At 42.3% G+C, this 20,884-nt stretch overlaps 1 protein-coding gene across 3 annotated transcripts in view; it reads right to left on the bottom strand.

The window, feature by feature from the left end:
• The window catches only part of LOC138480882 (uncharacterized), a 356,687-nt gene that overhangs the window by 285,858 nt on the left and 49,945 nt on the right, over nt 1-20,884 (bottom strand). For all 3 annotated transcript variants that reach the window (XR_011274155.1, XR_011274154.1, XM_069612672.1), the window contains one exon: nt 11,917-12,145. Coding sequence is in view for 1 of the 3 variants with exons in the window: in XM_069612672.1 (XP_069468773.1) it covers nt 11,917-12,145 (229 nt within the window). In the remaining 2 variants the exon portion in view is untranslated. The remainder of the gene's footprint in view (nt 1-11,916; nt 12,146-20,884) is intronic.

The following is a 20,884-nucleotide window of genomic DNA, read 5'->3' as shown; positions in this document are numbered from 1 at the left end:
GTTAACTGTTGCCATTTGTTGCTGCATAGTGCCATGGCGGTGTGCAGGTTGGGTAAGAGTGTTGGTGGCAGTGGTGTCTATGTGGATTATCACAGTTGCTGATATGGAGACATGCATGCTGGCATTACGTTGCCGTGAGTGTGTTCAAGGCCGAGACTATTGGATGCATGGCCGAAGGTCATAGGCCGTAGACCATGCATTCAAGAGCCTAGGTCTTTTGACACGCACAGCAGTAATGCATTTTTCAATGTGCATGAGTTAGATGGTGGTGACATGTAAGGAATGGGTGTGGAGCACATTTAAGCTGTTATAGGCCACTGTTACAAACCGATTGTGGGTAGGTTGGCAGTGGCACAATACTTTGCGAATGGTAATGGGTTTGCCCATAGTATGTGACTGAAAGTGCACAGGGATACAGGCGAGAGTGTCTTGTTTTTACATTATGGTAACTGTTGCAATTTGTTACTGCATAGCTCCATGGCGGTGCCCTGTGGTTGGAGATGCTGCAGTGAAAATTCACACTGTGTGGACACTGGGTGAAATGCTTGTATACTCTCAGTATGTTACAGGGTATGGTTGAAGGGCAGCTTATACGCTGTTTGGATAGTGTGTTGTGTGCACAATAGTATGTGAATGCAAGGGCGTAGGGGTGCCGGAGACAGTGTAATGTTTATACATTATGATAACAGTTGCATGTAATGATGTGTATGTCCATTGAGTGTCAAGGTTGCTTAGGAGTGCTGGTGCCAGTGGTGCATATGTGCATAGTGATAGTTGGTGATATGCTGACATGTATTGTTGAATTACGGTGGGGGTAATGTGTGCAAGGAGCAGACCCACTGGAGCAATGCAGGTTTGGCAGTGTATGATGCACAGGGTGGTGATCTTTGGAGAATGCGTGTGGAGCACATTGTTGACGTGCTACAGCAGCACAAGTGAGTTGCAAAGCTTGTATTGTGCATGCTATGGTTGTGGTGGTAGTTGGAACATGCTGCAGTATTTGGTGTGCGACAGGAGATGGTGCAGTGAGAAGTTGGATAGTGTGGCCAAAGGGTGCAGTGCGTATGTAATGTGACTATGGAAGTAGTATGGTTGAAGCGCTGCTTATATGTGGTTGGTTACTCTGCTGAGTGCAGATTTATTGAAGTAGGCCCAATGTTGTGAAAGTGGTGTGCATAGGTTGGCAGTGACACAATAGCGTGTGAATGGTAGTGGTAGGGGTGGTGCAGGCTGCGCTATGTTTGTGGCTTCTGCTAAGTGTGACACATTTCCGTGAATGGGTGTTTTATGGTTTGGGGGAGTTGGGTAAAACTGCTGCTACGTATGTAACGTTTGTGCATAATGTTAGGTGTCCACATGGTCGGTTGTGTCATGATGCCTACCTCCAAGGAGCCAGGTCGACCCAGCAACCCCAGAGGCAGGCATCATTTCCCCCAGGGGAGTGCCAGCGGGCCCAAGCTGGGGCCCTTTGGACGCAGTCCTGGCGCCTTAGGTGCCAGGCTCATGTTGGACCCCTGTCCTGGCGCCTTAGGCGCCAGGCTCATAAAGCTAGACATGTGTTCAAGTGTTTTAATGTGCACTTACCTGATGCAGACCATGCTGCCACATCCAGGCCCTCTTGAGGCCTGAATGGAACTACTTTACCTGTGGGATTACTTTCCACCCGGGTGTGGTCGGGGAAGGATACATACCTGATCGGAGGAAGGATACACACTTGGAACTTCTTCCAAAGCTATTTAAACCACACCCGATCAGCAACTCACGCTTCGCATTGTTCTGCTCCTCGCAGCTGGACGCTCACCGTGTCAGCTCCTGCATCTGGACCTCAGCCACGCCTGTCAGTATCCTGGGTCACCTGCAAAGGGAGACAAAAGACCTTACCTGCTAAATCAGCACCACAGAGGCATCACACCGACGATCCTGAAAAGGAAGACATCATTTTAAAAGCATTTTGCTACGATCGCTGCAGCGCTGCATTTCTCTCACCTTTCCTGGACGCCACCATCTTCAGCAGCGATCATCCGGATCCGCAGCCACTTCCCAGAACCTAGAGAGAAAGACAAGAACAAGGTGAGAGAAGGAAGGGAATATGAAAAGCTCAGTTTCCTTCTAAGTCTTACCTGTTGGGTCATTCCCATTTCATTTCGGGTCTTGACGCTTCCAGGCATCCGGACCCCGGCCCCTATGGGGAAAAAAGACAAAGACATTGAATGAGCGAATGCAAAGACATTACCCGAGCGCACATCCAGAATTTACCTGTCATTTACTGGAACTGCACGTATCACTTTGGGTCGGCGCCATATCTCCGGCATTCCGAACCCCGGCCCCTAAGGGGAAAAAGATAATGAACATTATTATTAAGCTTGGACTTTTGAACTTGCAACAGAACTTTTACAGAGCCTTACCTGAATAGTCAAGCTTACCTGAACTCCCATAATCCTCAATCCAGTGAAGTAACTGGGTTTCAACGCGCCCCTGCATCAGAAGCAGGATGGAGAGCTCATCCTTCCTGACCCTAAGGTGAGACTTCACGGGGAATCATGGAAGGGTATCGTGGAGGGTTGGAAGAGAGTGGGAGGCTTGAGCATAACTCAGTCAGTAGGTAATACTCCCTTTTCACGCACAGGGGAATATTCCTGCGAGCCAGAGAAGCCAGAGTAGAGGGGCCCTTCCTGTCCATCTTCAGAGTCCTGTGCTTCACCATTGAAGAAGCATCAGCACTCGAAGCCAGACCTGCGCCTCCGTGGGAATCAGGTGAGCGTTACAGGTTGTTTGGATTTATAGTGTTGTGGTGGGTGTGGAAAGGGTTGCAATGTTGTGTGCATAGCCAAATGTTTGTGAATGCTGCAATAGTGCCTTCTTTAGCAGAAGTTTCTGGTGGATGGGCTTTGCAATCAAACGGAATGTGTAACGGTAAATAAGGAGTGGTGTATAGAAATGACAGTGTGCAATGCAGAGGTTTTGTATGTGATTGGTGCATGCGTGTTTTGAAATGTGACAGCACTCAATTGGAGGAGTGCTGCAAAAAGTGACCGTGCAAAGGGAAGAAGTATTGTCAGCGCTTTACTGGGCCGTGGCCCTCACTGTATCCCGTTGAAATAGATCTGCACATCTATGCCCTGCAAAGAAAATTTGACGGCAATTTTGGTTTGGAATGAGTGGCCGCATTGTGGAACGCTGTGTATGAGTGCCATTTCATCGATATGCATGCACTTTGCAAAGACTTTGCCACGTTTCCAGTAGTAGATGTTATCTTAATTTTACGGCGGCATGCATATGGGTTACCTGCCTTTCTTACATTTGTTTCGTAGAATGAGGATGTTGCTGAATGTCATGAGGACGCTTTTTCCCATCGCCAAGGTGCTTTTCTCATCTATAATACTGCAAATAGTATGGCCTACTGCTCATGGATGTTGTTCCAAGCCAGACGAAGGAAGGTGTCTCATCAACAGAAGCATGTACACTTCTTTGTCCACTCGTGGAATGTTCTTCTGCAACAATGACCTTATTATTTGTGGAAATGCAGAGTTTTTGCAAGAAAATGGCATTTTGTTGTCATCCATTGACAATGCAGTTTTGTATGCTCGCATACAGGATGTGGCTAAGAGTTTACTGAACTAATGTGTGTCAAAGAAAACACAAAAGATACTAAAAGCAGACAAAAAAGTTGTTTTTGTAGAAGGATCTACACAAAAAACAAAGAAAAAAACTCTTTTAATAGTTGCCTCTTACTACGAATTCCCCCTGCCATGGTTGCAAGTTTTACCCCCATGCCCGCAGGCAGCACAAAAGTCACATGTGGGGATTGTGCGGCTGGCGGCCACAAAAATGGATATGTGGGGACTGTCCAGTGAGTTGCTTAGGATGTGCGGCAATAGGAAGAGGCACTCCTGCTGGACAGGCGGGACAGGCCCTCGACGTACTTGAAGACCCGCATGTGCCACATTCAACACTCCTCACCATGCTGGCCTATGGAAATGGGACTGCAGCGATTGTCCTATCATGTGCTGCTCAAGGTGTGCGTCAGAGGAAAGCGTGCCAATAGGAAGAAGGACTCCTCCTGCGTTACTGGGGTGCGGCCCTGGCGGTACTTGGAGAAAGGCACGTGCCACATTCTGCGTTTGTGAACATGCCAATAGAAATGGGACTATGGCCATTAGCCAATCTGGTGCTTTGGGTGTTCATCCCAGGAAAGGGAGGCATTCACTTTCCCCATTACTTTGTGTACTGCGGCTGGAAAACATGGCAAGATGTACAGATTTCATTGTGGGTGATGGCTTTGTGGAAGATCTGTGCGTTTATGCCCTCCAAGAAGACATGTCTGGCAATTTCGGTTTGGAGGGAGTGGACGCTTTATGGAGTAGTGTCGAATTGTGCTGTTTCAGCGGACTGCTTCTAGAATGTCGACGCGTGGCCTCTTCGTCAACTGTACATGTAGTGATTGTGAACTCTGGAGCCTTCTTTATGGGTTACATGCCTTGTTCCCGTGTGTTCCGTCAACTGAAGATTATGATGAAAGCAGTGCAGTGCATTTTTCCTACTGCCAAGGTTCTTTTCTCAAGTATACCCCCGAGAATACTGTGGAAGTATTCCAATGATTCCTGTTGCCAGCCAGACGTCGGAAGGGGTCTCATCAACAGAAGCATGTGTGACTTCTTAAGTGCTACTTGGGATGTTCTACTGTGAGAATGAGAACATTGGTTCACGATGCATACACCTTTTCACGACAAATGGCATGTCTGTCGTACAGTGGCAATGAAGTGTTGTTTCATAATCTACACACTGCACTGAAGAGCCTATTGTAAGAATGTGAGCTGTTGAAAACACACATGTACGTATAAAAACAGCAAAAACAGTGTTTCTAAGGAAGCACCTTTAAAAAGAAAGACACAAAGACACCAAAGGTTGTTTTCAGAGACAGCACAACTAACAATGTCCGCTGCCCTGGTTAAAAGTTATTCCACCATTCCCGCGTGCAACCGTGCACGAAAAGTCAGCGAATATCACAATAGTTGCAGGGTGGCACGTGTTAGATACACCCATTTTGCAGATGACGCTCACAGAAATGGGCCTGCGGACACTACGGGATTGGGTAACAAAGTTTGTGGGTGTGTTGTGTATGGACAGACTGTGCTACACAGTGTATTTGTGGACAGAAATGCAGAGGGTGCGGCGATGGCTGTGTGTTTCACGAGGCACAGCGTGTGTGTTTTAGGTGATTCCGACATACATTGACTGAAAATGAATGGAAAACACTGTGCAGTGGCTACACATTTTGCAATCTATGATGTGAATGTGTAGTGCTATGGAGTAGTTACAATGAAGTGCCTGATTTTGGTTTCTCTGTGAGACACTTTGGTGGCAAGCAATCATGCCGATATTATTGTTGTTGATTGTGCAGGGAAAATTGCACAGCATGTTACACAGATTTCAGTGCCGATTGCGATGAAGGAGGCACTTGCCCAGTTCATGCGTTTGTTTCCCATCTTTTGCATACGTTTTTACTGCATTATGCAGTCACCGATGTGGCTGCGTCATTTTCAATTTGGTCTGTGAATGCAGACAGCGCGGTACATTGCAAAGAAGTGTATTTCTGCCTTTCTTTGACATGTGCCAATTACATATTTTACCCTTGGGAAAATGACGTTTCACAGTACGAAGACTTTTTCGTCAGCTATAACGTTCATATTAGTATGCCAGCAATCCTGATTTTTGTACACCATCTCTACATTGGTTTGGTGCCCTTCTTGAAAGTATTCATACTTATTTGTAGTTAGTGTTGCTCTGTGACTCTCTTGAAAACACTCTGCAACACATAAACAAACCTATTTGTACAGCAACCCCCTTTCTAACCGATTCCACTACAGTGTTTCCCACACTGCCACACGTCTAACCGTGCATGTGTGCATTGGCAATTCCGTTGTTGATCTGTGCAAGATGCTTTCTTTATTTACCTTTTGTTCCTTTCCCAGTTCATTTTCATTTATCATGCTGTTCTCACACATTGCACAGAAGGACCGACAGCAAAGGTCAGGTACAGAAGGGGCAGCACCTACCTGGATACTACAGGGGACGTGCCAGGATACAGAATTATTGTGTGGCCCTCACGTACATAGGCACCAGTCATTGTAATGCTCCCGAAAGGACCATTCCCACGCACTTTGAAGTACCTTCCCTCTGTACAGTAGTGTGTTCCAGTACATGCACAATACAATGCCCTTTGCTGGCTAAGGGTCTTTAGTGTGGCACATTGTTTGCTAAGGTTGTTTTACAGCTCTGCAGCCCTACAGGAGTGCCCCTCTTGTTGCCCGTAGCAGTTGTGGGCAATGCTGTACATGAAAGTAGGATACATAATTGTTGGAAGGGCGGTAGCCTGCCCACTGGTCCCCTGTGCTTCCATTTCAGTTGTCATCACATACAGCATAACCACTTTATGCTATGCCTTTAGTTTTAGGGGTAGCTTTCACGAATATGCACATATAGTGGAATACAAGAATGTTTACAACAACAGGAAACACAGCTTCATTACGTGCAGCAGGGAGCCATTTATTGTGTGCGTCCCATGCAGCTAACATGCTTTTCTAACCACTACTAAGGTTATGTGCGTTCTACATATTCTGCTGTTTTTTTATTTGCCTTTACATGCAGTGGTATGTGCATGAGGAAGGTGAACAAGGTTTGCCATTTTGCAGACTTAGTACAAACTGTCCCACCTGCAGTTACATGGTTTCTTCAACTGCACGACCGGCATGCAACCTCTTGATACTTTCAGTCACACTGCTGAGTGCACACAAATGTATCTGTTTAACGGGTCTTGGAAAGGCAACCAGCAGATAAATCAAAGTAATGTGACATTTACCATGCCCATGTGACATTGCAGGTTGCTGTTCCTTGTTTACCAGTGGCCGCTATACAGTTAGGAGTACTTTAGTCACACATTGGTAGGTTTGCAGAGCCACCCAGGAAGTCACCAGCAGTACTTTAAATGCGGGAGCCTACTGCATGAATCCGTAGGGCTAGCGACAGGGGCAGTGTTAACAGCATACAATGGATGACTTATGCATGGGTCTAGGTGTGGAATGGATACACGTGCCCTTCCGCAACCACTTACCAGTACATTCGAAGATGCGGACATGCGGCCACTTATAGAGTCCTATGGACAGCTACAGTGTGATTGCACATACGACAACTAGGTGCTGTGTCCCTAGGAAATGTCCATATTGCTCATCTGTAGGTATGTCGACCAGTAGTGTGCGGTACAGATTTATCATCCACTGTTAACAGAAAAAAGAGCCTCCTGACACACTAAACAACATTTACTATGTACATCTGTAATTGGTACGATACACCAACTCTATTCGGAAAAGTAAGGGGTAGCGCAAATGGATACATACACCAATTTGCCCTTTGCACACGTTTATCATGAGGGCAGGCAAGGAATCAGTAACAATATGTTGTTAACAGGACGTTAAGTTTGTGTTGCCATATGAAATACCTATCCTCTTTACAGAAAACGTTATGCTAAAGCAACGTTCTGCTTACAGTACCCTACTAAAAACCTATGAAATTCACTAACAAAAGCATTTTTAAAGGGACGTCATGGTTAAGTTGCACTAGCAAAAACCTATGAAATTCAATGGAAAAACATTGTTACAAGGACATTATGGTTACATGTAAAACTGAAAAACCCATGGAATTCGACAGTTATGGTAAGCTAAGCAACCATAACTCGTGCCACCAGTATGCACTACAAGGACTAACACCAATGACATCACAGATGGCATCACAAATCTCATTCATGACATCACTCAAAACATCACATGTGCATTTACTTTTCATAGGAAGCCTCCTCAAGGGATTGTTATTTTAATTGTGGCAGAAAACTATAAAAGAATATTGAAAGAACTATCATGAGAGAAGTATGTCATGGAGGAATGAATTGCTATACACACCATAGTATTACACACTTTTTCAGTGTATATGAAAGAACTCTTGTGCAAACCTAGCCATTGCCTGCACCATGGCTCATGGAAGTGTAACCTTCAAAATCTTTCCATGTTACATAGTGACAATATTAATGCATTCGTTTTACAGTGTTGGGTACTGTGAAACATGTAAGAAGTAGCTACCATTGCCTTTATAACTACATATTTGTCCTACTGCACAGAAACCATAAAGACAGCATAATGCATACAAACATGGCCATATGCAAGGGACTTAAAGTAAGCTAAAAAAACAGCAGTATTACCAGAAACTGTTCATAACATAACTGATAATCTTCATGCACAGAAACCAGTGCTGTGTTTTACGCATTCCTATTCCCCTATATGTATATGTATCATATAATGTGAGTGAACCGTTAAGAAAGGTGTGTAAGAACATACGAGAAGGTTGCCGTACACAAATATAGCACCTTTTCAATTGTTTGTTCATGACTGTTAGTGAAGAAAAGCACCTGCCCTCCATAGGGTAGTGAACAAAACAGAGGGAGCCACTCATGTGATGTCATGAGTGATGTCATGAATGAGATTTGTGATGCCATCTTTGATGTCATGGGTGTTAGTCCTTGCAGTGCACACTGGTTGCTTAGCTTACCATAACTGTTGAATTTCGTGGGTTTTTCGGTTTTACCTTTAACCATAACGTCCCTGTAGCAAAGTTTTTCCATCGAATTTCAGTTTTTGCTAGTGCAACGTAATCATAACATCACTTTAACAATATTTTTGTTAGTGAATATATATATAATCCTCCTATCGCATCTCTGTTGAAAATAAATCTTCATCTCCTGACATCTGTTTCTTAGAACTGATTCCACAATGAAAAATATCAAATTAAACAAACATGAGAACTTGCTAATCATTTTAACAATTAACTTGAAAAACAATGTAATTCTTAAAATGCAACCCCATACGGTGCACACAAATGTTACATAGTCAGTCCATTCACAATCTCACTATGTAGTTTGCATTTTGATAGAAATATTGTAATGTCTACGGTTGTAGGCCTCTAAATAGATGGATTACGTGACAAAACCTGCCCACTCTGTCATTGTGTAAATTGTGGGTCAAGCAAAGATACATGCATATCCTTATTTAAATGAAGCATAACTGCTTTCAACGGTTTAAGGTCTTTTAGGCATAAATAATGCATCAAAAAGACAAACCATCGACTGAAATCCAACGAAAATAAATGCATTGAAAGTCTATCTTTTACATTAAAAGACCATATCCATTGAAACGTATCCATTGAATATAGGAATGGGCAAGTTTCAATGGATAAGTACTTTTAAATGTAAAAAAAGCATTTTGATGCATTTATTTTTGACGTTAAAATGTTACATGGTGCTGTCCATTGCTGAAATTTCAGCACTTGCCAGCTCCTTGTAACGTTTTAGTGTTTATTGTATATTGGGGGCTTCCCCAAGACCCTGCAACACCCACACACACCCCCCTTAATCCTAACCCAATCCTAACCCTAACTCCAACTCTAACCCTAACCCTAAACAAACCCTAACCCTTAATCTAACCCTAAATCTAACCCTCACCCTAGCCTAACCCTAACTCCAACCCTAACGAAAACCCTAATCCTAACCCTAACCCTAAACCATCCCTTAACGCTTAATCTAACCTCTAAACTAACCCTTAATCTAACCCTAAATCTAACCCTAGCCCTAGCGCTAACACTAACCCTAGCCCTAGCCCCAGCCCTAAATCTAAGCCTAACCCTAACCCTAGCCCTAACCCTGACCATAGCCCCATCCCCAAATCTAAGCCTAACCCTCACCCTAATTATCCATCGAAATTATCCATCGAAATTCATTCAATGAATATGCTTTTTGATGGAAAAGCAATTCAATTAATACATTGCGATGGATAAACATTCGATGGATAGGAATTCGATGGAAATACCAGATACAGCTTTCAACGCCAATATCCGTTCTGTTGCCCTACAATGTAAATGGAGGACTCTAGTGCCCTCTCTGGGAACATGGCTGATAGGTACACAATGGCCACTAGACCTGAGATGTGTGCCGGCTGCATTGCTTACAATTCTTCTCATCACTCAGAACCAGATCAGCTATTAACAGTTGATGTGTAAGCTCTTTATAGATGTCTGTGGAGCACCCTACGTACCTGTTAAGATAGGTATGCATCCTAAATCATATGCAACCTGGAGTTCACCTTTTCGAATCCTGATCTATCTACTCAGTATGTGAGCTTTTAGAATCCACTTCAATGAATACCATTAAGTTGAGTACGAGCAACAACCGCTGTTTGTCTTTGTATCTAGAAGACCACTACGGCAGCAGACCTTCCCAAACGAAAATCCTAGTTGCTAACATTGTGATTCTAAATTCTCTTTTTAGCAATAGTAGTATGAGCACTAGAAATAGTAATAGTGACAAGGGCTCATTACAAGTTTCCCGGTATCCCGCCGGTAACTCCGTTGGGATACCAGGGAAACTGCCCCTACCATCTCCGCCACCTGATAGCCCGGTATTACCAGAATATTGCAGGAGGTGGAGACGGCGTTAAGTTCCCATTCATTGGAGTCCAATAGGACTCCATGGGATGGTATTGCCGGAGTGACTAGAACTGGTAGTACCGTTGCCAGTGATTCTGTCATTTCTTTGCCAGTAGGGTCCTGATCTACCAACAGTTCGGGCCTGCCAGCAGATCAGAGCCCCCACCGGTAAACCTGGGTTTCCCATATCCAGTAAAAATGCTGGTGTCAGCATTACCGGCAATTTTTCTGCCATCTTTACCGGACCAATGATCTTGTAATGAGTCCTATAGTATTTATAAAGATCCTTTACAAACAAATGGAAATTAGCTGCATGTAAATTCTGAACCTAAGACCTTCTTGGATAAGTATAAACTAGCATCTGAATTACCGTAAATTAGGCCCCTACGTAAATGACACATTTAACCATTTGCCCTGCAAGGGCCATGCTTTGGGATCCCAATAGAGGCACTGTTTCTGTGAGAAGCCATTGGAATATGTTCATACTCACATCGTGCATTGGTTGCACCCTCATGCAGTTCAGTGAATGCCTCTGCTCTCATTAAAGAAGCAAGCATCAGTTGCCTGGGGGATGAGTTGTAGGTTAAAGACCGACAAGGGGGGGCATACTTAGTGAAGCTCCTCCCCCAGCGTGCCTCGTGGCGATGCTCTTGAAGGATCTTAGGCATACTCAAGGCACATTTCATCCTTGGGGGATGCATTTACAGGCTGCAGCGTTGTGTGGGGTCTGCCGTCTCCAAAAGGAGGTTGGGCTCCACAGTACGAAGACAGTCTGTGCACCAGGGACTGTGCTACAAATATGTACATGTACTGATACACATCCTGCAATCTAGCCTTTGAGGGGCGTCTAAGGGCAAAGCCGGACATTCTGGCGCCACCATTTTGGAGCCAGCCATTTCGATGCAGCCCCATTCAGGCCTGGCACAGCCAACAGGGCACAGGGAGCTATCTGTGATGCGATAGAACTGCAAACTGTAATATCCCAGCACAGAGACCTATGCATGCCAGGATGTCATTGTTTGCTTAAATATATTGTCATCCTATGCACTAAAATGATAAGTAGGGGTGCCTGATTGTTTTTCAATCTTGCAGGCTCTCGTAAGCTTTTTATACAAATTGTGGTTCAAGAGCAGTAGTGCAGAACAGAAGAGCGCACTCTTAAATTAGTGTTTCAATCTCTTAAGGATTTGCAGATGAGCAATTTAATTTAAATCGCTTGTTCATTTATTATTTTCAATTCAATTGTTAGATTAGCACTTTACAAAAACATGTAAAAATATTTACATGGGGGCGTGGCTAAGCGCCGTAGAAGATGGCCGCCTGACTGCGCTGCTCCGCCTCATAACTATACCAACAAAGCATTAGGTATATATTTATAAACATAAAGCTTACCTTTTCTTCCGCGTTACATCCCGCGACGTGGCAGGGAACAGAACCGGGTGATTTTCGCCACTCCGAACAGCTGTAAGAGCCGCTCTGCCAGCCGCACCGCGCACCAAACGAAGACTCTGTGACAATGTGGGAGGTGTGCCGCCCCACATGAAGAGAAGCTCGGCGTCGCGCTTCACGTGACGCGCCGGACTGGTCCTAACATCACGGGCGCCTAAGAAGACGCTGCCACCTGGTGGGCACATGTAAAAAAAAAAAATAAAAAAAAAAAAAAGAGGAAAAACCTTTAAAGCTAACAAAGGATTGCTGAGGACAGACAGACATTAAAAAGGAGGAACAAAGTGAAAAGAAATAAAAAGGTGAGGAGTGGAGGAGGAAGGGAATGCAAAAAGGGGAGAAGGAAATAAGTGGAGGTGCACAGTCAGAAAATTATCACAACAGAAATCTCTATATTCTGCCAAAATCATCTAAAAAACCCTTATCTGTAAGCGCTCGGCCTTCAATATTGTACCCCAACCCCCAATCTCCTCACCTCCATAACTATACAGGCAGACTCCTCTTCATACTAGTCATTGCACTAAAGGATTGCTTCTGGACTCCTTTATTTTACCATTTATACTGGCAAGACTTTTTCAAAAGTTTAAAGTTCTGTAGTATACGCCTTATTGTTCTTCCGTGTTTCCATTTTGGTCTCTTTACATAAGAGTAACATAGTACAAACAATATGGAGGTAATAATTGTATACTATAGGCCGTCATAGACCATACTCATAAAGAGGACTTGCTAAACGCCATCAAATCAACAAACCTATCTATCTTTTTATAATAAGAAGGTAATACAACTGAATGCAAACTATCCACTGAGCTGACATATTCAAACTCATCTACAATTCTTCGCAGCAGTCAATGCTCTAATTAGAAGGTTCAGCTTACAATTTCCAATTATGGCAGCAAATAAAGCAAACCAAAAAAATGCATCCTCTGCTAAGGACACCACCTCCTCCACAACAAATCTGAAAAGACCCAAAAGTGAATCACCACCCCCACTAGGAATTTCTGATCCTGCCATTGAAGTCATCCTAGCGGAGATTAGGGCACTTAAACCCTTCATTGAAAATACCAACACTAAGTTACAGCAACTAGATGAAAGGTGGATGGGTGTTAATAACAGAGTGGACGAAGTAGAGAAAAGAGTTGGTGTTCTCGAAGATATATCCCCTAAAGTAGCACAGTTAGAAAAATCTATTAAAGACCTCCAAAGGCATAACGAAGACTTGGAAAATCGCAGTAGGCGCAATAATCTACGCATTTCAGGTTTAACAGAAGGAGCTGAGGGATCCGACCCTATTATCTTCCTACAAAAATTCTTACCAGCTATTCTACATTTGCCCTTGGACACAAAACTCAACATACAACGGGCTCACAGAATAGGTCAACCCTCAGTTTCCTCCACATCTGGTCAGCTGCCTAGAACAATGATACTCTACCTATTGGAATATTCGCAACTACAACTCATTGTTTCAACAGCAAGGTAGCGTAAATCACTTATCTGGCATGGTAGTAAGATATATATCTCGCAGGATGTGGCCAGAAGCACAGCTCAGAGAAGAAAGGTTTTTCTATCCTTCCGCCCTGCTCAAAAACAATTAAATATCTGATATGGCTTATACCATCCATGCTCCTTTAAGATAACACATGAAGGTCGCACAGCTATATTTGATGATCCAGCTGATTTGAGATCTTTCATACAATCCCTAAAATGTGATGGCATGGATACCTCCAATCCACCGAGTACCTCAACATCAACTACTACCTGAAGTCTTGTTTTCAATTCTTGATAAAGGTGTTTTATTATACTGTATGTTTATACTAGCAATTACCTAATGCAGTTATAACCCAATTACTCTAACAATATGAGGTGGGTACCATTCAGGTGTCCCTCTTCCACTGATGGTCGCTCTTTTCCTTTTGGCGACCCAGTTGGCGTTACCTATCCCCGATATCTCTTTTCTCCTGAATCCTTCTCCTATGTCCTGTTTGATCTCTATAACCTTTTGTATTTCATTGCCTGAATTATCCCAAAATGTGACCAAACCCCTTTCTCTCCTTCCTGACCCTCAATGTTCTATCCTTCTGTATCACTGCCTGGGTATATATGTTTTTAACAACATTACTAAAGATCCGATTCTATTATCGTATCACAGCCATAGGTTGCATGCTTATCATTATATATCTGACTAAATGACCTTCAAGTGCATAACCTGGAATATCAAAGGATGTAAAAATCCTATCAAAAGATGCAAAGTAATATCTCATTTAAACAAATTTAAGCCAACGGTAGCTTGCCTACAAGAAACACACCTATCTGACAAAGAATCTATGAAACTTTAATCTCTTTGGGTTAAGGAGGTTATTTCCAGTCCTGCTATCTCCAAGAAAAATGGAGTGGCTATACTAATTAGTAAAAAACAACCCTGCAAAATCCTTGATCAAGATGCAGATACAAATGGTAGATGGGTCTGGGTAAAACTTTTAATTGACTCTACACAAGTATCTATTCTTAACATCTATGGTCCCACACTACCAGATCCCCCCTTCTGGACCACAATCAAACAAATGATACTCAAAAATAACTTCATCAATCTGATAATGTGCGGAGATGTAAATCAGGTCCTTGATCCTTTTTTAGACCGAAAATCCAGCTGCATGTTTATACCAAATAAATCTCATAAATCTTTTACTAATTGCCTAGCGGAGACAGGATTAATTGACACCTGGAGACTATCCCACCCCACACAACTAGACTATACCTTCCATTCACCCCCACATAATACACTATCACGATTGGATTATATTTTTGCAACCAAAACCCTATCTGGATCCATTATTGACTCTAAAATCGCTAATATTATCATATCAGATCATGCACCGGTTATTACTTCCGTCTGCCTCGCTGAGACGAACAAAACTGCTACTAGATGGAAACTCAATAACTTCCTTCTAAATGATCCACAGTTTAATCAATCGGTTCAAGCCTTCATTCAACAATACTTTGCTAACAATCTTGATAGTGATACCTCGGTTGTCAATAATTGGGATGCATTCAAAGCCGTCTTCAGAGGTCACATAATGGCCCTCTCCGGTAGGAACAAAAAACTTAGGAAAAAACATCTAGATGAGCTTTACTCAAAACTCACCCTTGCTGAACAAAGCTATTATGCGGACACTAACTCAACAAACTTACGACAAGTAATAAAACTACGTTTTGAAATTAACAAAGAAATAACAGAACTTGCAGCAGGAACCATACTCAAATATAAAACAAAGATAAAGCAAACTTCAAACAAAGCGGGCAAAATGCTGGCTTCATATTTAAAAACTAAAAAAGAAAGAGTTTGAATTTCACATATCAAAGACACTCAAGGTATATCTCATCACCGTCCTGACAATATACTTGAATGCTTCAGAACATTTTATGCTGATTTATACACTCCAGAAAGTTCTATTCCAAAAGATGAAATTGATTCCTTTTTTAAAAACATCAAAAACATCAGTCGTACTTCATACCCCAGATCAGACCTTTCTCACCTTGATAGCGATATTACCTCCTCAGAGATCACTAAAGCCATCCAGAGCCTGGGCAAAGGCAAAGCACCCGGCCCAGATGGACTATCAACTGAATTCTACATCAATTTATCCCAAATATTGACACCTAAACTCAAAACACTTTTTTCATACTTTATATCGCAAAAATCCACCTCTGGATCATTTTCAGAAGCTCTACTTATCATTTTCCCTAAACCTAACAAAGACCCTTCCCTCCCCAGTAACTATCGACCCATTTCTCTTATCAACATAGAAAGCAACATTTTTGCTAAAATACTTGCTAATAGAATTGAATCTTCCCTCCCAAATTTGATTAAAGCAGATCAAACAGGTTATGTAAAAGGACGTAATATATCCTCAAATGCTAGACTCCTACTGAATGCCATTAGTCTAGTAGCCAAGGACAAAAAAGACAGACAAGGATATGCTGACATCGCTTTGGACGTGGAAAAAGCTTTCGACCGTGTAGATTGGAATTTCATGTTCCAATCCCTACGCTGGCACGGATTTGGTGAGAAATTTATCTCACTGGTAAAACTTCTATATTCAGCCCCCAAATCCGCTATATATTTAAATGGACAAACCTCTTCATTCTTCACCTTACTCAGAGGCACACGGCAAGGTTGCCCCTTCTCACCGTTATTATATATTCTCTCACTTGAACCGTTGCTGGAATCAATAAGATTAAACAAAAATATCCCAGGGATTCAAGTAGGCACCTCAATAACCAAAATTGCTGCTTATGCCGACGATATTCTTATCCTAATCAAAAACTCTAAATTCCATATACCTAACCTCTTAGACACTCTATATCAGTTTGGTCATGTATCAGGATATAAACTTAACAGACAAAAATCAGAAATTATGCCATTAAATCCCTATTGCCTCAAGCATGACATTGAATCTTTTGGCCTCAAATGGTGTAGTGGATCCATAAAATATTTAGGACTTCGTTTTGCCCCTAGTATTCAAGAAACCATCAAGCTCAATACTAAAACACTATTGGACACCCTGAAAGACCTTACATCCAAATGGTCCCCTCATTAGGTCTCCTGGTGGGGGCGGTTGGATACTATTAAAATGATGCTGTCCCCTATTGTACTTTACTATCTTCAGCTTCTTTCCGTTCCACTATCCCTTTCCTTTTTCAAATCTATATATTCCATACTACTAAATTTTCTTTGGGGAATAGGAAAAAGCAGAAGAATTGCGCTGACTAAACTCAAAGCACCTTATGAAATGGGTGGTGTTAAATTCCCTGACTTTAAGCTATACCACTCTGCATTTCTCATAAAACAATCTCGCCAATGGTTCACAGACCCCGAATCTGCCGATATCCCTATATGGTGTACAATAGAGAAACATATAGTTCATCCACACGATATTACTGACTATGTATACATATTTAAGTATTCTTCTAAGAACATTTCGGAACCTATTAAAGCATCCGTTTCAGCTCTACAATCCTTTATCTTCCCCCATACCAAAAACCCCAATAAATACCTATCCCCTTTACTATGGCATAATAAGAATATTGTCATTAATAAAAAGATCCTCAATCGTAAAGCATGGATTGGAAAGGGAATTAGATTCATCCAACACATTATAGATGGTCCTTCTATTCTCTCCTTCCAACAATTCTCTACCATATTCACCATACCCAAGACTGACTTTCAGTTTTACAATAAGTTAATCAACTCCTGCCTTGATGCACTGAATCATTTCTCCTATGAGATTCTTTCTCCAGACGCCTTTAGACTACTACAGCTAACCATGACAGGTGAGGCCAGAGCCTGAAAAATATATAATATGCTAACCTCAACATTTAATATTTGTCCTATTCGTCTGAAATGGGAACTTGACTTAGGATATAAGTTTGAGGACCACATATGGCTCTGCCTGTTTTCTAAAATCAAACAAGTATCGGTCTCAGCTAACATTACACAACACTACTATTTCTTTATACATAGAGCATTCATTACTCCGGCTAAATTAGCGAAGACTAACCCGAACTACGACGCTAAATGTTGGTCGTGAGGCCTATCTCCTGCCACTTATATGCATATGTTCTTTGAATGTTCATATATTGTCAAATTTTGGTACGATATTTGGAAATGTATTCAGCGCATCTTCTCTGTAGATGTTCCGTTTTCTCCTTTAAGCATATTTTTGGGAAGCGTAACCATTACAACATATATTCCACCGGACTCTGCTAGATTATACGACCTACTCATATGCATAGCATTAAAATGTATTACAGCAAACTGGAAAGACTTTCAATCGCTCTCTACCAGAGTATGGTGAAATGCTTTATGTCAAACTCACAAATTGGAAATGTGCATGGCTAAAAATCTTAATACATTCCCTAAATACAACGCTAAATGGTACTATTTCACATGTTATCTCAACTGTTTCAATGCAACTAACTGCTCATGGCTCCTGAATATACATTCCTAGGCTTACTTTACTAATCGACTGATTATATTTATATAAAAATGCTTGTTTTTAATGATCACTGTAATAGAAGAATCAGTTTTATGCAATAATCTGTTATACCCATCTTCCCCCCTCCACCTCACTCCCTTCTGTATCTGGTATGTTAGCTGTCTGTTTCCCTGTTTTGTCTCCCCATCTCTCTACTCATATCTCCATATCAGTTACTCATTACAGATATGTATTATGTTAATCCAGGTTTAATCAGCACTATCTACAATTTCTACTCCATTCTTGTTCAATTTAATGCATCAAATTTTATATATCTTCAATACGGTTATACCCTTCCTTGTTAAACATTGTTATCATCTGTTTATTAAAATAAAAATAAAAATATTGACATAACATGTCTATGTAAAAAAATGTACTCACACCTTAATTCCTTCGATTAAATCCATGCATTTCTCATACTCATTAGTTTCACCTAGATTAACTATCATATCTTGTCCACTACCCTACGAGTCAATATTCACGTAAACTTGTCAATGTTAAACAAATGGTAGATCTTTTTGTCAACACGTGTTTCAAGCAGAGCCCGTTGGCTAAGCATTTATGCCAAATCCTGCTCTCGCCATCATCAGGACAAGGAGTGGTCCGAATGGGCTGCCCTCCTCAGTAAACTTCGGTGTTCAAAAGTGTCTACAACAAAAACACATTACATCCACTTAAAAGTTCTGTCTGTACATCAGTGTTTAGAAGTGACTTATTCATGTGATATTATTTAGAATAAAATTAATTATAGCAGCATGGTCCATACCTGCCTTGACTTGCATTAGCTGTTCTTGTTCTTAATGTATCGATGGGTAAAAGATACAGGCGAAATGGTACGATATCCGGCCATGTGGAAAATTAATCTGTTCACATCTGATATCATATCCCGTTGGTAAGAAAATACTTTCTTACCAGTCTTGTGAGACTTTCTGAGCTGCTGTGGATTAGCACAGATCGGGCCACTTCAAAGGGTTCGACCATACGCGGAGATCTTTCCAATGTATTCAGAGCAATTCGTTGTACAGTAAAGAAACCGCTGTCTATCAAGCCTATCAATTGAATTGAAAGTAATAAATGAACACGCAATTTAAATTAAATTGCTCATCTGCAATTCTTTAAGAGATTGAAACACTAATTTAAGGGTGTGGTCTTCTTTTCTGTACTACTGGTCTTGATCAAAAAATGTTATAAAAATCCTATGCACTAATTAATGCAGTGCTTTGGGTGACAGTAAATGGAAGCCAAACACCAGGTGCTCAGTACATGAACCTGTACACTAAGTGCTGTGTTAGCCAATGCACTGCGTTTATTAGTGCTTAGGATAACAGTAACATCCCTGTTTTCAGTGCTATCCCGGCGCAGAGAGCTCCCAAGGATAGCACCCGAATGGGAGCTGTACTGAAAGCGCCTCACCGAAACAGCCGACGCCAAAACGGTTGCGCCGAGACATGACGCACTGGTCCAAGGCACCACACGTGGGTGGGTACAGTCTGAAACTACACACACACACACACACTGGGAGTTTGCATGGTTGTCACTATGGTCGGGCACTCAACGTTTTCGTTAATGGCAGTGTGGCACCAGTCTGTGCATTTCAATAAAACTGGCCATGAGGTCATGCCCACAAGTGCAGCATGTGTCCTGTTCCTAAGGCCCCAGACACAGTATTAACCTCAGTGGAGTTCACTGGTTTTAGATATATGATCTGGGCTACGGGACGTGGACATTATAAATGCACTGGATCCTCCTCCAAGTTCCAGCACTCGAATCATCTTTTTGTTCTCTTGGCTGTGGCTCAAACTCATTGATTTTGGTGTGCATAAATAGAGGAAAAAGTGCCGCATAGCTTTCCCTACACAAATTATCAGAGGCAATTAAAAGCATCTGTGAAGTTTCTAGTGGACACTAAAATGATTGCCGCCCTCAGATCATGGACGTGTCAAGTGAAATGGATGCTTTTTTGATTAAACCATAAACTAATATTCTTGATGAGAGAATTGGCTTGATCATTTGTTATCAAATAAGTTCTGCTCTAACTCCTTTGCCACCCAAATGAGCTCATATACATTTCAACATTAAAGCTGCAGAATTAAGCAGAGAACAAAGTTAACAGTGTGTGCCCTAGTCAGCGCGAGAGCAGGAGAGGAAGGAGGAAGGAAACAGGTGAAGACTCTGGAGGAGTGGCAGGGAAGCGTGAGTAGGAGGCTACAGGAGTAAAAGAGAGAGGAAGGAGGAGACCATCAGTGGAAAAAATAAAAGGAAGATAAAGGAAGATGGTAGCAGTGGAGAGCGTGTAAAGGGTAAACCAGTGAGCCAAAGCTGGGGTGCAACAGAGCTAGACAAAGGTTTAAAAAAAACCTGTTGGACCTGGCTCAACGGACCGGTAGAGATTCAGCAAAGCAAAAATGAGACAGCCCAGCTGATATAACGTGTCTGGATTCTGATGGGACTGGAAAGGCTGTCAAGGATAATAATCAAGACTTTCTGAGCACACTCAAGAGAAAGAAAGAAATATAACCTGTCTGGTGGGGGGAGTCACAACCTCTCCTAAGAAACTGATGGTGAAAGTAGTTAGGTGTGAATCAGACCCAAAGAGAAGGATCAGATGACCCAGAGATCCAAGAGTTCACACTAAGCCCCCATCTAGCCAACTCAAAAAAGGAGGGGCTTGGAGATCCAGCTTGATGATTTACTTCGTGTATCTTACTTTTGGTTACACAGAGAGGCGCCTGTGTTGGGCTTCAAAGACATCGAAACTGACATTGTCCTTGGCTGGGGCTGCTATACAATGACTACAGCCTGACAATCGTCCTGGTCAGACGGGGAAGAAATCGAACTGTCATTTGAAAGACAAGCAATGGCCCAGGAAAGCCATCATAGGC

This window comes from Ambystoma mexicanum, chromosome 5p (genome assembly GCF_040938575.1).
Source record: "Ambystoma mexicanum isolate Mex_15411 chromosome 5p, UKY_AmexF1_1, whole genome shotgun sequence".
In the NCBI taxonomy this organism is placed as follows: Eukaryota; Metazoa; Chordata; class Amphibia; order Caudata; family Ambystomatidae; genus Ambystoma; species Ambystoma mexicanum.
This window is presented reverse-complemented; position numbering and strand designations above follow the sequence as displayed.